Source organism: Mytilus californianus, unplaced genomic scaffold (genome assembly GCF_021869535.1).
Source record: "Mytilus californianus isolate M0D057914Y unplaced genomic scaffold, xbMytCali1.0.p SCAF_8, whole genome shotgun sequence".
NCBI classification, from domain to species: domain Eukaryota; kingdom Metazoa; phylum Mollusca; class Bivalvia; order Mytilida; family Mytilidae; genus Mytilus; species Mytilus californianus.
Genome location: NW_026262734.1, coordinates 3946057 through 3965116, shown reverse-complemented (window position 1 = coordinate 3965116; position 19060 = coordinate 3946057). Strand labels below are relative to the sequence as shown.

The window sequence follows — 19060 nt, the reverse complement described above, 5'->3', positions numbered from 1 at the left end:
TTTTTGCCATGGGGTTGTCAGTTACTCTTTAATATATGGAGATTTGAATGTCGCATCCCTTGATATCAATTCTGCTTATTTGTTTACAAATGTAGAAGATGATAGAAAAAAATGTAATAGTTTAATCAGTTATGGAACTTTGATGACTTTATGAATTTTGTCTCGTTTTAGAGAAAATTATAAAAAGTAAATTTATTTTTCTACTTCCAGGTTTTATACTGATCACAACAATAGAAAATGAAAGAAAAGATTAAAAAGATAGGAAAAAAGTTCTCCAGAGGAGGAAGAGATGAAAGAAAGATTACATGATGTTTGTACAAAATGTTAATTGTTTTTAAAGAGGATAATGAGTTTTTGAAACTACAGTGATATACTTCACATAAGGAAACCATTGTTGAATTCATTCATTTTAGTGTCAGCAGATAAGTTCATCAAAATGTAGCTGTATGGAGTTCTTCAAAGTCATGCGATACATATGGAAGCAATTTGTTTATTACTGATAATTCTAAAAAAAAGTTGAATCAACCAATCACAATTAAGATATTTCTGAATTTTTTTTTACGAGACGGTGTGACTAAGTGAAGGATTCAACTAGGTTTGTCTAGAACCCGAACACAGACTGATAATTCATTGACTAATCGGGATAAAGACTGATCATTTATTGACCAATCAGAACAAAGACTGATCATTTATTGACCAATCAGATCACAGACACAATGTTGGTGAAAGAATATAGAATAGCTTTGCCAATGAGTGTTGAGGAGTACAGGATAGCACAGTTATATATGATACAGGTTAGTATGTATAGTCCGTGAGAATTATAGTCCTTACAATAAAACACAAACCTAGTGGACCAATAGTCCGTGATAATTATAGTCCTTACAATAATTCACAAACCTAGTGGACCAATAGTCCGTGAGAATTATAGTCTCTACAATAAAACACAAACCTAATAGACCAATAGTCCGTGAGAATTATAGTCCTTACAATAAAACACAAACCTAATAGACCAATAGTCCGTGAGAATTATAGTCTCTACAATAAAACACAAACCTAGTGGACCAATAGTCCGTGAGAATTATAGTCCTTACAATAAAACACAAACCTAGTGGACCAATAGTCCGTGAGAATTATAGTCCTTACAATAAAACACAAACCTAGTGGACCAATAGTCCGTGAGAATTATAGTCTTTAAAATAAAACACAAACCTAGTGGACCAATAGTCCGTGAGAATTATAGTCCTTACAATAAAACACAAACCTAATAGACCAATAGTCCGTGAGAATTATAGTCCTTACAATAAAACACAAACCTAATAGACCAATAGTCCGTGAAAATTATAGTCCTTACAATAAAACACAAACCTAGTGGACCAATAGTCCGTGAGAATTATAGTCTTTACAATAAAACACAAACCTAGTGGACCAATAGTCCGTGAGAATTATAGTCCTTACAATAAAACACAAACCTTGTGGACCAATAGTCTGAGAATTATAGTCCTTACAATAAAACACAAACCTAGTGGACCAATAGTCTGTGAGAATTATAGTCTTTACAATAAAACACAAACCTAGTGGACCAATAGTCCATGAGAATTATAGTCTTTACAATAAAACACAAACCTAGTGGACCAATAGTCCTAGAGAATTATAGTCCTTACAATAAAACACAAACCTAGTGGACCAATAGTCTGTGAGAATTATAGTCTTTACAATAAAACACAAACCTAGTGGACCAATAGTCTGTTAGAATTATAATCCTTACAATAAAACACAAACCTAGTGGACCAATAGTCTGTTAGAATTATAATCCTTACATTAAACACAAACCTAGTGGACCAATAGTCTGTGAGAATTATAATCCTTACAATAAAACACAAACCTAGTGGACCAATAGTCCGTGAGAATTATAATCCTTACAATAAAACACAAACCTAGTGGACCAATAGTCTGTGAGAATTATAGTCCTTACAATAAAACACAAACCTAGTGGACCAATAGTCCGTGAGAATTATAGCCAAAAAGCCAAAGATATAAATTTTAAAGTCTGGATTGACCTAACATGAGATCAAAACCATAACCTCCCGATTTCTAGGCCAGCATGCAACCGTGAGAGCATTGATGTGTTCTTTATTAAAGTGTTATCCTATGTCATTCAAAAAATAATATTTCTTTCATAAACTTCCTGCTTGTTAATATAGACCAAAATGAAGAACTAAACACTATTATTATAAAGGCTTTATTATTTGTTCTTAGTTCATAAGTGTTAAACATAAATTAACAATCCCATTAACATAATTAACTAACAGTTAATGTGTAATTTTAAAAGATTGCAAGATGTACAGTCGTGACAGTAAAATGTGAAATTAGTTATTAATCATCTAATTTCATAATTTTAAACGATAAGATAAAATTGCGAAATTATCACCCTAGGTAAATTTGACCTTAAGGGAGTCTGAGAATCAGGGACAAGAAAAATACATAAAAAAAAAAACTGGTTAAACTAAAGTTTAATGGCCCAAGAAATCACTTAATTGAAACTCTGCACTAATTAATATGTATATAAAAGAAATAACATTTCAATCGATAAAATGCAGACAAATCCATGACATTTTATAAAATTTTATTCCAATATTAAGATGCTTGATGTCTTCACCCACATATGCATTTTACAACTACAAATGTAATAGGAAATGGCATTAACAATTTGTTACAGAAATATCAAAAGATGTATATTGTTTAGATCTTCAAGTTTTCTTTCTATAGATAAGCAAGGAAACTATAATCTAGTGGATGTCTTTGGTAGTTGTCTGCCATAATTTGTTATTAACCAGGTTTTCCAATGGAAAAACAGTTATTGATTTTAGGTTGAACATGATGAACAGCAGGTAGGCATAGTTAAAATGGCTCTAGTTGTTTCCATGCAATAACTTATAAACTGTTCAACCCATGCTTTTCAAATTTTGATATTTTGTTACTGATGACAAAATTGTGTGAGTTCATATTCAATATGGAAGATTTTCTCTTATGACATTTAGGTGTTATGGTCCTTGATTGATTAGAAAATGGCACTGTTAGCTATAGTTGTATGTCATTTCCTGGCAATAATTATGAAATGTTTAACCAGCGCTTTTCATATTCTAATATTTTGCCACTGATGACAAAATGGATGAAATAATCAATTTTGACAATTTTCTTTTTTTACTGTTAATGAGTTATGGTCACAGATTGATTAGAAAATGGCATTTTATGTCCTTTCTGTGTAATAACTTAAGAAATATCAACGAATGATTTTCAAATGTTCATCAACATGTATTGTAATTACTGATGACTAAATTGAATTCAAGTTTCATAAGACCATTTTATCTTTTTTTAAGTTCTGGAGTTATGGCACTAATTAATGTAATAGAAACCTTAAGTTTCCTGGCAAAACCTCATGTTGCTTTATTGTCATTGTACATGTAGTATAAATCAGACTGTTGGGTTCTTTTCTCGCCTGCAATGGAAAGCGAGACATAGGTGTTGCTTAAGTTAGTTTGATAGGAACTTATTGTGATAGATCAATTATATTTTGTACAAAATTGCATTACTATCAATGCGTATCAGTTTGACGACTATTTTGAGGCCCTGCCCCTAGGTCATAGTCCAGTGACTTCGAGTTAATTAGCAATTTTGTTAAGTTTTCTGCTTAAGTTAGTTTGATAGGAACTATTTGTGATAGATCAATGATATTTTTTTTAAAGTTGCATAACTATTAGTACATATCAGTTTGACTACTATTTTGAGGCCCTGCCCCCTAGGTCATTGTCCAGTGACTTTGAGTTAATTAGAGATGTTGCTGTCCAGCAGATTGTCATTTTTAAATTTTCTGCCGACATGCAAGACATGTCTCTGTGTCAACATGTTATTTAATGAATTGTTTCACAATTTGTTGTCCCTGGGTCTTTTATGGTTTTTGGACTGGTATGGTAAATTCTTGTAGAACTCCTAAATGATCATGATGATAGGTAAGGTATATAAAGTAAGTACTCCTGTATACATGTACACTATATAGCTATAAATTGACAGGTTATGAGGGTACATTGACAGGTTATGAGGGTACATGTAATAGCTAGATATAAATTGACAGGTTATGAGGGTACATGTACACTATATAGCTATAAATTGACAGGTTATGAGGGTACATGTAATAGCTAGCTATACATTGACAGGTTATGAGGGTACATGTACACTATATAGCTATAAATTGACAGGTTATGAGGGTACATGTACACTATATAGCTATAAATTGACAGGTTATGAGGGTACATGTAATAGCTAGCTATACATTGACAGGTTATGAGGGTACATGTACACTATATAGCTATAAATTGACAGGTTATGAGGGTACATGTACACTATATAGCTATAAATTGACAGGTTATGAGGGTACATGTAATAGCTAGCTATACATTGATAGGTTATGAGGGTACATGTAATAGCTAGCTATACATTGACAGGTTATGAGGGTACATGTAATAGCTAGCTATATATTGACAGGTTATGAGGGTACATGTAATAGCTAGCTATACATTGACAGGTTATGAGGGTACATGTAATAGCTAGCTATACATTGACAGGTTATGAGGGTACATGTAATAGCTAGCTATACATTGACAGGTTATGAGGGTACATTGACAGGTTATGAGGGTACATGTAATAGCTAGCTATAAATTGACAGGTTATGAGGGTACATGTAATAGCTAGCTATAAATTGACAGGTTATGAGGGTACATTGACAGGTTATGAGGGTACATGTAATAGCTAGCTATAAATTGACAGGTTAAGAGGGTACATGTAATAGCTAGCTATAAATTGACAGGTTATGTGGGTACATGTAATAGCTAGCTATAAATTGACAGGTTATGAGGGTACATGTAATAGCTAGCTATAAATTGACAGGTTATGAGGGTACATGTAATAGCTAGCTATAAATTGACAGGTTATGAGTGTACATGTAATATATATAGCTAGCTATACATTGACAGGTTATGAGGGTACATGTAATAGCTAGCTATACATTGACAGGTTATGAGGGTACATGTAATAGCTAGCTATAAATTGACAGGTTATGAGGGTACATGTAATAGCTAGCTATAAATTGACAGGTTATGAGGGTACATGTAATAGCTAGCTATACATTGACAGGTTATGAGGGTACATGTAATAACTAGTTTGTTAGGAAGGGACAAACAATTTGCTAGTGTCATCATAACCAGTAATAAAGTGTTTAATTATACTAAAAAAACTCAACTTCCAAAGAAATTTAAATACATCACATGGAAAAAAATAGTCACATATACATGATATACATGCACATTTAATGCATAAAAAAGGCATTTTTTGGCGCGCCTTATTTGTAAGTATGTAATTAAAAGTCATCAAGCAGGGATCCTTTTGTTTAAATTTCCCATGCATATGATTGCCTGTAATTAAAATTATATTGCCATACTCCAAATCCTTGTCCAAAGTATTCACATACACTGCTACTTTTGCATAGGTACTATTTCTGTACTGAAAATCTGTAGTACTGGAAATTTGCTTTTAATATTAAGTACTATTTCTTTACTTTAAAATTCTTGTAATATTTAGGAACCTATATTTTACAGTACTTGATTTGTACTTGAAATTTTTGGTACAGAAGTAATACCAACAGTGCTAACAATATTCCATGTTTGAAAATCATAACTTTAAGAGATTTAAAATAGACAAACTTTCAAAATGCTGAAAATGTAATGGTGTAACCAAAATTTTGTAGTACTTAAATTTCAAGTACAAATCAAGTACTGTAAAATACAGGTACCTAAATATTACAATAATTTTAAAGTAACAAAATAGTACTGAATAGTTAAAGTAGATTTCCTGTACTATAGAATTTTGGTACAGAAATAGTACCTATGCAAAAGTAGCTGTGTATGAGGACAATGAAAACGGACCCAAATTATACATTAGTTATGTTTGAGTTGTATAACAAATGTAATTTTTCATGAAGATTTTCCCCCTTCTTTTAAACATTGCTTTTGTTAAGTAATATATTACTTTGAAAACAGACTTAAAATGATATTAATTATATAAGCATGTTCAGTATTTTACCTTACCATGCCAAAAAGTCAAAGTAACAAAAAAGTCAAAGTAACGAAAAAGTCAAAGTAACATGAACAGTCAATGATGTCATTTTTGTGCAATGAAAAAGATGTATGAAAAAGTTTGGAAAATATGGAAACTTTAATAGTGTTTGAAAATAGTCTGTGATAGGATTATAGAATGAAATAGCACAAATATAAATTTAATTATAAAAAAACATACTGAGGTAAAATGATATGTTATATATAGGTAGTGACTACATGTAAAACTTCAATATTCAGGGTTTGTAGCTACCAAGACTCCCACGTAACATTTGTAACTGTATACATGGTATAAGCTGATTTAACATGCTTAACGAGAATCAGTTCAATCATCGCTGACAAAGTCTTAGAAATATGATTACTTTGTATTAAAGATCAGTAGGCTTGATGTATCTGATTGGAGGTGATGTTGACATTTCTACAGGTTCTTAGTTTAAAAATATCCATCGTCTGGAACAAGCATGAAATGTTTGCCACTGGACATTTAGCAAACAACAATCAATCAATTAAAAATATCCATTTGGAAAAATCTGATTGAAAATAAAGAAAATATGATATGCTAATAAAGAAGATGTAGTGTATACTATGACAACAAGGACGTCGGTCAGACAGATGTACCTAGTGTAAACTATGACATGAAGGACGTCGGTCAGACAGATGTAGTGTATACTATGACATGAAGGACGTCAGTCAGACAGATGTAGTGTATACTACGACATGAAGGACGTCGGTCAGACAGATGTAGTGTATACTATGACATCAAGGACGTCGCTCAGACAGCAACCCAATGACAAAAAATAGTTAAAAGACATGGACAAGGAGACATATAACAACTTCGTAGGAGGATAAATATAAATAGATTGGAAAATCAAACATAAACCTCACCAATTTGTGGGCTCTTTTGTACAATAAACTCATTATACTAAGATACTAGGATTAAAAATTGTGTATGTCAGATGCACAAGTTTTGTCAACAACAGTCTCATAGGTGATGCTCAAATTGAAAAGTAAAAAAGGCCAAATAAAGTATGAACTTGAAGAGCATTGAGGACCCAAAATTTGAAAGGTTTTTGTTAATACAGCTAAGGTAATACAATAGTCAGCAAGGCAGTGACAAATGATTTAATTCACATGAGAGTAAAAATGCCAATGTGCAGCTGGGTTCTGACGCTCAACCTCAATGTTGATAGGCTAGTGATACAGTAGATGAACTACTTAGACCACTCAAGTTCCAAGGCCACATCTCAGTAGGATGACTTTTACTTTGTGAGCTATCACTTTAGAATATATCTCTATATGTCTGCGCCATACAAATTTCGGTATATACTTTATATAAGATATGAGATGTGATATAGTAGCCAATGAGACAACTTTAAAAAAAAAAAGTTGAAATAACATGGATTTAAACAATTATAGGTCACCATTATGACATCAAAAATGAGCAAAACCCATACCATATAGTCAGCCATACTATTAATGGCACCAACTTGACAAAATGTGAACCACATTAGCATAACATTACAGTTTTATTATCTTGAATGTAAAAAAAAATAAAGTAGCTATTCATTTATACACATTCAACATGTTGATTGTTAGCCCCATACAGAATGAGAAGTGTAATCTATTAAAACATTTGCAGTCAATATTATAGTCTTGTTCATGATAATTTTGTTTTCAGAAAAAGAGTCGAGATGAAAGCTCTGGTGAAGGTAGCGGTGTAGAAATTATCGTGAACGAACCATACACAGATGGACCTGGTGGGAATGGACAGTACACATATAAAATCTATCACATAGGATCACATTTACCAGGTAAGAACGAACCGTACACAGATGGACCTGGTGGGAATGGACAGTACACATTTAAAATATATCACATAGGATCACATTTACCAGGTAAGAACGAACCGTACACAGATGGACCTGGCGGGAACGGACAGTACACATATGAAATCTATCACATAGGATCACATTTACCAGGTAAGAATGAGCCTTACACAGATGGTCCTGGTGGGAACGGACAGTACACATATAAAATCTATCACATAGGATCACATTTACCAGGTAAGAATGAACCTTAGACGGATATTTATATGTATAGTCATGGCAGAATCGGATAGTACACATATCTTGAAGAATCATATAATTAACCTGCTATGAAGAACATAGATTATACTTTTAAAAAAAGAACAGACATATATATTGTCATAAAAAGGATTACACTTGATCAATTCTCTAAAATAGATAATGAATAGAAAGATGTATGTACTAAATATTATGATTAGACCAACATAAAGGTATTTAAGTGCTCAAATTCTGAATTAAAGGTATCCATTTAAATAATCTTGATCATACACCAATCTCGAGTTGTTCTTTATGAATGAATCACACTGATTGACCCTATGTCAATCTGCGTACACGACTTCATCAAACAATCGGTTCTCACTGTGATGTAATAACACAAGCATTGTGACATTGGAAATTCACAGGAATTTCTGGGAAATTGCACCGACTCTAAAGTCATCTATTCAAACTAAGGATGATATGGACTATATTGAACATTAGTTTGTAAATGCCTAGTGACAAATGTTTCAACAATATTCTGGAAATAAAAACTTCATGATTGTCTGCATATTTTTATTGCTTTTTGGTTTTTCTTTGTATTTTCTTCCATTCTTTCATCAAAGCATTTATGCATAAACCAGGAATTAATATTTGTTTCAGTAGATATTCCAGCAATCCTGGCAGTCATTATGCCATAGACTCTATCCCATACAAAGAAAATTATTTGGTTCTGAAAAGTTTACTATATAGTCCTGCCTCTATTCTCAATGTGAGGCTATATTGTAATCACCTCATCCTTCTGTCTGTCTGTCTGTCTGTCCATTTTCATTAGATGGATAGCAGGGAAAACGACTTTCGAGCTTTCTAATGCATTTTTCTTGCAAAACTGGTAACAAGCATACCTCAAACTGATGTATCAATTTGCAGAAAGTGTCATACTCCTTATATGGGCACCATTAGATATTTTGCTCTATATTGTTCATTAACTGAAGATGTTCATGACAATTTTTGGACTACAGTGGTATATATATATTTCTCTAATTCTTCGTCAATTTATCCCTTTCTGCACCCATTGTATAAAAAAAATTTAATCAACGTGTGGTTCGTTTGATCTCAGTTCTTCATTGGTTAAAATCCGATTATGACGTCGAATTTTCTTGCTTTCCTCTGAATTTCCTATTGTGACGGCATGAAAAAAGGCGACCATGCCTGATGACGTCACATAGAAAGAGCACATCTTTTTGCAGATCATTCGAAAAGAATGAATAAATTTGCCTGCGTATTGTTTGAAAATCATTAGAGAAACAGATTCCACCACCAAATCTCGTGTAATACGATATTTATCCACTCTCGACAGTTAAATTTGAAAATTTAACTGTCTCGAGTGGATAAATATCGTATCACACTCGATGCAGTGGTAGAATCTATATATATATATTTTGGGAATTCAAACTATGTTCTTCTTGACCATCTCATCTGTTCTCATCATCCACATGTGTACTACATAACGTTGAAATGGGTCATGCACATTTTGTCATAGAAAACTGTCCTTTTAAAATAATTATCTAAATCATACAACACATGACATTGTCATGATTGTCACAGAATTTCAATATTGACTATTCAAAGGACATTCCACCATTGAATATTTATTCTATATTTAGTGATTTCAACTGTAAGTATGAAAACTTCACTGATATAGCACATGTTTCGGCTACACAATTCTTAATGCTTCATGTGAAATGTGCTATATCACTTTTTTATTGCTTAAAACTTAGTCGTAACACAAACCTTAAATAAATATGAAATGATGCTAGTTGTAGTCATTCATTCACTGAAATGAAATCGTCAATTATGGATTGCTGTTGGGTTACTGTCTCCTTTATATTTGCCCAATGTTTCTATGCATTCATATGGCACAACGCTTTGGCAAACAAAGTAACCAGTGCAAGAATTTATTTGATTATTTTAACAGCAAAAGAAAGTCATCTGCTTATAACCTATGTTGCTAGAAGAATTTAAAAATTATGACTCTTAAGGTGAAAATTTCCAAAATTCCAAATTCCCTCAATAACTAGAGCTTTGCATACTATCATTGCAATTAATTCTAAGAGAAGCTGAATAATAATACCTTTGATATATATTGTATCATAATTTGACTTTCTTACTGACTAAATCAGTTTCTCAAGGGACAAGGAAAAAATGAGATTTGTGAAAAATGAATGTAAAATCTGACAACAGACAATTACCAACACTAAATCTTATGGTTGTTCTTTTAACGTAGATTTCACTCAGCTTTAGCTTACGCAAAACCGTTTTTCTGCTATCTAAAATAATGAGGATTTTTTTTTTATCAGAGACTGGTTGTATTGATTGTATTGTCAAAGGCTCTAAATAGAAAATTGAAATATGACAGAGTTAATCGGTACATGTTTAATTTATTGCTTGCATATCTTGTACATTAATGACATATTAAATCTCTTTATCCTATTGATTGGCCATCGTAAAGACACAACTCTAATCAATCTCGATTTGAAGAGATTAAATGGATACAGTGTTTATGCATGAAAGTAACCTGTGGATATTAATCTATATACATATATATTGGCCTTTTGATTAGTTTTGTTGACAGATGACTCTAAAGTCAATATTTTTTGTTATTAATTTACATAAAAGATTTAAGGTCAAAATTCTTCAGGGCAATATTAGAATGATTTATATTTGAGGTTATTTGCTAATATTTAAATAAAAAAAGAAAGCAGGAATCGCAAAATGTTATGGCCAGTACAACAGACCATAAGACCAACCACCTAGACCCAAATCCTCCCAAAAATATTGGCCAGTACAACAGACTAGTCCAATTACCTAGACCCAAATCCTCCCAAAAATATTGGCCAGTACAACAAACTATTCCAACCATCTAGACCCAAATCATTCCAAAAATATTGGCCAGTACAACAAACCATAAGACCAACCATCTAGAACCCAAATCCTCCCAAAAATATTGGCCAGTAAAAGAGACCATTAGCAAATGATTAGACAAACCATCTAGACCCAAATCTTCCCAAAGATATTAGCCAGTATAACAGACCAGTTTATATTTCACAACTCGTTCGCTATGCCCGTGTCTGTTGTGGCATTTTTGATTTTAACGAACGTAATCTATGTATTACTGGTAAATTATTAAGCCAGGGATTTCGTTACCACAAATTACTTAAAACCTTTACTAAATTCTTCCACAGATATAAAGATTTGGTTTTGAAGTTTGGTTGTACCTGTAGATAACTTATTTCAAACGGGATTGCACATCCTCATTTTTACGGCAATATTGTTTACCGTGCCCGGAAATTTAGAAACGATCCTGGTAAACTTATCAATCCTTTAAATAAACTTATTCTAAAAGGTTACCAATTCAACACTGTAATTAGATCATTAAATATTGTTTTTATTGGTACTGATGTTGATTTTGTTATCAGTAAATTAAAAGCAAACTAAATATTATTGTTATATACATATACACATTCATGGATCTACAATCTGTCGATACCTGTATCTTGGCATTGCACAAGGTCATGTTTTTCTCTGACTGTTAATGACGTCTTTACACTAAATCCATTGGATGTTGGATGTGTACTGATTGATAATTTAGTCTTAGATGCATGATTTTTTTCATTAGTTGTTAGTGGCTTTGAACTAGCTGTCAGTAACTGCGAGTACTCTCAGATCTGTACTTAGTATCTTTTTGTTGTTTGGATGTACAAGTACCCGGCCACGTCCACTTGTAATTGTAGACGTATTTCTATTTTTATCCATCTGATGAGTTAAGCCTCTTTCAACTGATTTTTATAGTTCGTTCTTATGTTGTACTGTTACACCACTGTCGCAGGTTAGGGGGAGGGTTGGGATCCCGCTAACATGTTTAACCCCGCCACATTCTGTATGTTTGTGCCTGTCCAAAGTCAGGAACCTGTAATTCAGTGGTTGTCGTATGTTTATGTGTTACATATTTGTTTTTCCTTCATTTTTGTCGAGCTGTGACTTTTGTCGCAGAAAGCTCGACATAGGGATAGTGATCCGGCGGCGGCGGCGGCGTTAGCTAACTTCTTAAAAGCTTTATATTTTAGAAGGTGGAAGACCTGGATGCTTCATACCTTGTATATGGATGCCTCATGTTACGAAGGTTCCGTCAGTCACATGTTCAATGACCTTGACCTCATTTTCATGGTTCAGTGACTACTTGAAAAAAAAGTTAAGATTTTTTGTAAATAAATGTTAAATTCTTTCTTATTATAAGTAATAGGATAACTATATTTGGTATGTGCGTACCTTGCAAGGTCCTCATGCCTGTCAGACAGTTTTCACTTGACCTCGACCTCATTTCATGGTCTAGCTGGCAGGTGTCATCTGACCTTGACCTCATTTTCATGGTTCAGTGGTTATAGTTAAGTTTTTGTGTTTTGGTCCGTTTTTCTTATACTTTATGCAATAGGTCTACTATATTTGGTGTATGGAATGATTGTAAGGTGTACATGTCCAACTTGCAGGTGTCATCTGACTTTGACCTCATTTTCATGGTTCAGTTGTCAAAGTTAAGTTTTTGAATTTTTGTCTTTTTTCTTATACTATATGCAATAAGTCAACTATATTTGGTGTATGGAAATATTCTATGATGTACATGTCAGTCTTGCAGGTTTTATTTGACCTTGACCTCATTTTCACGGTTCATTGCTCAGTGTTAAGTTTATGTGTTTCAGTCTGTTTTTCTTAAACTATAAGCAATAGGTCAGCTATATTTGTTGTATGGGAGGATTGTAAGCTGTTCATGTCTGCCTGGCATGGTTCATCTGACCTTGACCTCATTTTCACGATTCATTGGTCAATGTTTAGTTTTCTTGGTTAAGTCTGTTTCTTAGAAACTATAATTAGCAATAGGTCAACTATATTTAGTGTATTGAATGATTGTAAGGTGTACATGTATTTCTGGTTTGGTTTATATGACCTTGACTTCATTTTCTTGGATCATGTTAAGTTTATGTAATAGTTGTAGTAAAGCTTTCATTTGGGACTATCAACATAATATTAATGGTTAGTAAAGAAGGCGAGACATTTCAGCGTGTGCACTCTTGTTTGTACATAAATTAGGCTGTTAGTTTTCTCGTTTGAATTGTTTTACATTATCATTTCAGGGCCTTTTATAGCTGACTGTGCGGTATGGGCTTTGCTCATTGTTGAAGGCTGTACGGTGACCTATGGTTGTTAATTTCTGTGTCATTTGGTCTCTTGTGGAGAGTTGTCTCATTGGCAATCATACCACATCTTCTTTTTTATATATACAGACTAACCATCTAGACCAAAATCTACCCAAAAAATATAGGCCAGTACAACAGACTAGTTTAACAGATTAGTCCAACCATCTTGACCCAAATCATACCAAAAATATTGGCCAGTACAACAGACCATTAGACCAACCATCTAGAACCCAAATCCTCCCAAAAATATTGGCCAGTACAACAGACCATTAGACCAACCATCTAGACCCAAATCTTCCCAAAAATATTGGCCAGTACAACAGACCATAAGACCAACCGCCTAGACCCAAATCCTCCCAAAGATATTGGCCAGTATAACAGACCAGACCAACCATCAGACCCAAATCCTCCCAAAAATATTGGCCAGTACAACAGACCATTAGACCAACCATCTAGACCCAAATCTTCCTAAAAATAGCCATTACAACAGACTTGACCAAACATATAGACCCAAATCCTCCCAAAAATAGACATACATTCACATGGTCTAGAGAACCTGACTGGCACAACATCTGGTGGGGTTAAACCAGTTATAAGTGTGTACAAACTTGCTATTTGTAGCTTTTAGGTAATGCTGTTCCCAATTATTCCTATCACTGACTATGAACTTTCTTGTTTGTTGTAAATCTAAAAATGTCTTCTTATACCTCAAAGTATTAGAGAAATATTTATTTTATCCCTACCAACACTATACATACAGCCTCCTGTAGAAGTGACTACCTGATTAAAGGTGTCCATCTTACTGCTGGTGGACCATCAGTCCCAAGAGTACTATCCAGCATGCACCTAGTAGCCAGAAGTTTGGTACTTACACAAGTTAGATAATTCAATTCTTTTTCTGAATTTCCAGTTCATTATATATTTTAGGAGTATTTCTTCTTTTCTTGAATAAAATTGTATTACCAATTTACTATAATTCAATTTGTCACATATCATTATGACCTTCTTGTGTCTTTGACCTTTTACCCAAAGGTCAAAACACTTAATTTTTTGTACATTTTCAAGTCAGGAACATAATATTTTCATCTTTTGAAATAGTCGTTTGATATTTGACACATTGGTGCAGCACTTCAAGACTATGTGTCACATACCATGGAAGATGATAAATTACCTCTGACCTTAGCTTGACCTTGGATCTTCAAGATCAATCATTGAGATTTGTATGTTCACCCTTAAACCATATATCAGTACATCCTTAAAATTGTTCATTAATTCCCATCATCTCATGAAAACAAAATTAATATTGCTTTGTACTAGACTGACACATTTAGCTGGATTTTTAATGTGTTATATCAGAAGGTGTTAAGAAGACATGTGACACTTCTTCAACACATTTTTCTGACTTCAGGCAATGCTCTTAGTAAATAAGCATCAAATATAAAAAAAAAATCATCAAATTCAGTGCATTTGGCTTAGCTGCGCTTGGAATATAACTCAGTAATTCAAACCTTGGAAGCAAGCATTGTGCTACCATGTTTAATGTATAGAATTACTAGTAGTGAAACAAATACCAATCTTATTAATGCTACATTATATGTTTTATAATTTGGGCATTGGCTAACATCATTGTTTCTGAATTTCTGTTACTGTACTATTTAAACTAAGTCTTATAAATACCATAAAAACATATGTATGGTACATGTGGTAAGTACAGTCATCCATTACTACTGACAAAGTCAGCTGATCTCAAAGTACTCCATCTACATGCCATCATACATCAAATGTCAACGAACATCATAAGCCTACGAGGAATTGTAGCTTTCATTCGACTTACAAAAGCTGAACATAGTGCAGGCTGTGCTGTAGTTTTTCTACAAAACAATGACTTGTTCAAAGGCTGAAAAGTATGATCTGTAAAGTTTCTCAAATTTCCAAAATGTGCTTTTTTTAAATTGTTAATCGACAACCAAAAGTAGCATCATCAATTCTTTAGAGCTAATTTCCTAATGCTTGTAGATTAAGACTTTGGTTGGCTTACTTGATTTGTTTGTATAAACGTTTGCTCAAGCATTGTTATTAAGATTTAGACATCTGAAAACAATATAGATTGGGCGGAGTTAAACCTTGCCAACATTGTCTTGTAATGTTTACAAGTATAATGTATACAGGTTTAACTCTGCCTATTTCATATCATTTGCAGATGTCAATCTTAGTTACAATGCTTGAGCAAACCTTCATACAAACCAAGCAAACAAGCCAACCAAAGTCCTAATCTACAAGCATTAGGAAATTAGCTCTAATAATTTTTTTAACTTCATAGATTCCATCCCTGTCTTTATAAACAATTAATGTAAGTTATTACCGTTCTTACATAATACACACAGGTAAAGGTATTGTGATTGTGTATTCATAATGCAAGTTCTAATTAATGCGATTCAAAATCAAAAAAACAACACTAACATTTTTAAATTTACAGAGTATTAGCATGATTATATATTTATTTTTCAGGTTGGTTCAGAGCTATATTACCTAAGTCTGCATTGAGAGTGGAGGAGGAAGCATGGAATTCCTATCCTTACACCAAGACACGATACCGATGTCCATTTGTGGAGAAATTTCTTTTGGAAATAGAAACAAAGTATTTGAATGATGGAGGGACACAAGAAAATGTGTTTAAATTATCTCAATCTGAAATTAAACAAAGACAAATTGGTAGGTTTTAGTTAGTCTATTGGTGGCCATATTTTTTGTTATTTGGTGGGTTTGGTCTATTAGTAACCATATTCTAGTTCATTCTATTGGTAGGTTCAGTCTATCAATAGGTTCTGGGCCTTCATGTATTTTTTTCCAATGATGACTAGTATAATTATAGTAGAATGATATTGTGTTGGCATAGACTGTGCAAAAATTTTTTCTGACATTGAAAACATAGTGCACATCCCCTGCATTATGTCTTCAACCAAGAGTTGTACATTTATTTTTAAAAAGGGGACGTGCACTATTTTCTCAACTTGGGCTACTATTTCTCATGGTCTTATTATTATTCTGACTATTTATTTCTAACCAAACTAATATGAAATAATTTCAAAATTTCAATTATATGAATTTAAACATGAAACTGAAGAAAAATTGCTAAATTCTTGAAAAGCTTTGTTTAACTTTTTTTGTGTGCATTTGAGATTGATTGAATTATTCTTTCCATAAAACACTTCTGTGCTGCAAACTATAGTGCTAAACTCCACCTCCATATATGAACATACTATTGACTGTTAACAACAGCTATACTGATTATTGCCCTAAACTCCACCTCTTCAGATGAACATACTATTGACTGTTAACAACAGATGTACTGACTATTGCCCTAAACTTCACCTCCTCAGATGAACATACTATTGACTGTTAACAACAGCTGTACTGACTATTGCCCTAAACTCCACCTCCTCAGATGAACATACTATTAACTGTTAACAACAGCAGTACTGACTATTGCCCTAAACTCCACCTCCTCAGATGAACATACTATTGACTGTTAACAACAGCTGTACTGACTATTGCCCTAAACTCCACCTCCTCAGATGAACATACTATTGACTGTTAACAACAGCTGTACAGACTATTGCCCTAAACTCCACCTCCTCAGATGAACATACTATTGACTGTTAACAACAGCTATACTGACTATTGCCTTAAACTCCACCTCCTCAGATGAACATACTATTGACTGTTACAACAGCTGTACAGACTATTGCCCTAAACTCCACCTCCTCAGATGAACATACTATTGACTGTTAGCAACAGCTGTACTGACTATTGCTCTAAACTCCACCTCCTCAGATGAACATACTATTGACTGTTAACAACAGCTGTACTGACTATTGCCCTAAACTCCACCTCCTCAGATGAACATACTATTGACTGTTAGCAACAGCTGTACTGACTATTGCCCTAAACTCCACATCCTCAGATGAACATACTATTGACTGTTAACAACAGCTGTACTGACTGTTGCCCTAAATTCATCTATTGGCTGTGAACAACAGCTGTACTGACTATTGCCCTAAACTCCACCTCCTCAGATGAACATACTATTGACTGTTAGCAACAGCTATACTGACTATTGCCCTAAACGCCACCTCCTTAGATGAACATACTATTGACTTAACAACAGCTTTACTGACTATTGCCCTAAACTCCACCTCCTCAGATGAACATACTATTGACAGTTAACAACAGCTGTACTGACTATTGCCCTAAACTCCACCTCCTCAGATGAACATACTATTGACTGTTAGCAACAGCTATACTGACTATTGCCCTAAACTCCACCTCCTCAGATGAACATACTTTTGACTTAACAACAGCTTTACTGACTATTGCCCTAAACTCCACCTCCTCAGATGAACATACTATTGACAGTTAACAACAGCTGTACTGACTATTGCCCTAAACTCCACCTCCTCAGATGAACATACTATTGACTGTTAACAACAGCTGTACAGACTATTGCCCTAAACTCCACCTCCTCAGATGAACATACTATTGACTGTTAGCAACAGCTGTACTGACTATTGCCCTAAACTCCACCTCCTCAGATGAACATACTGTTGACTGTTAACAACAGCTATACTGACTATTGCCCTAAACTCCAACTCCTCAGATGAACATACTATTGACTGTTAACAACAGCTATACAGACTATTGCCCTAAACTCCACCTCCTCAGATGAACATACTATTGACTGTTAAAAACAGCTGTACTGACTATTGCCCTAAACTCCACCTCCTCAGATGATCATACTATTGACTGTAAACAACAGCTGTACTGACTATTGCCCTAAATTCATCTATTGGCTGTGAACAACAGCTGTACTGACTATTGCCCTAAACTCCACCTCTTCAGATGGACATACTATTGACTCTTAGCAACAGCTGTTCTGACTATTGCCCTAAACTCCACCTCCTCAGATGAACATACTATTGACTGTTAGCAACAGCTGTACTGACTATTGCCCTAAACTCCGCCTCCTCAGATGAACATACTATTGACTGTTAACAACAGCTATACTGACTATTGCCCTAAACTCCACCTCCTCAGATGAACATACTATTGACTGTTAACAACAGCTATACAGACTATTGCCCTAAACTGCACCTCCTCAGATTAACATACTATTGACTGTTAACAACAGCTGTACAGACTATTGCCCTGAACTCCACCTCCTCAGATGAACATACTGTTGACTGTTAACAACAGCTATACTGACTATTGCCCTAAACTCCAACTCCTCAGATGAACATACTGTTGACTGTTAACAACAGCTATACAGACTATTGCCCTAAACTCCACCTCCTCAGATGAACATACTTTTGACTGTTAACAACAGCTGTACTGACTATTGCCCTAAACTCCACCTCCTCAGATGAACATACTATTGACTGTTAACAACAGCTGTACTGACTATTGCCCTAAACTCCACCTCCTCAGATGAACATACTATTGACTGTTAACAACAGCTGTACAGACTATTGCCCTAAACTCCACCTCCTCAGATGAACATACTATTGACTGTTAACAACAGCTATAC

General features: G+C 33.9%; 2 protein-coding genes across 5 annotated transcripts in view; one reads left to right on the top strand and one right to left on the bottom strand.

Annotated features, from left to right (window-relative positions):
- LOC127712256 (protein retinal degeneration B-like) overlaps positions 1-19060 on the top strand; it is an 88615-nt gene that overhangs the window by 33928 nt on the left and 35627 nt on the right. For all 4 annotated transcript variants that reach the window (XM_052218594.1, XM_052218596.1, XM_052218595.1 and 1 more), the window contains 3 exons: positions 211-794; positions 7843-7975; positions 15985-16188. In XM_052218594.1, the coding sequence (XP_052074554.1) occupies positions 717-794; positions 7843-7975; positions 15985-16188 (415 nt within the window). In that variant the 5' untranslated portion in view covers positions 211-716. The remainder of the gene's footprint in view (positions 1-210; positions 795-7842; positions 7976-15984; positions 16189-19060) is intronic.
- LOC127712273 (WD repeat and SOCS box-containing protein 1-like) overlaps positions 1-19060 on the bottom strand; it is a 141065-nt gene that overhangs the window by 104042 nt on the left and 17963 nt on the right. The window lies entirely within an intron of this gene.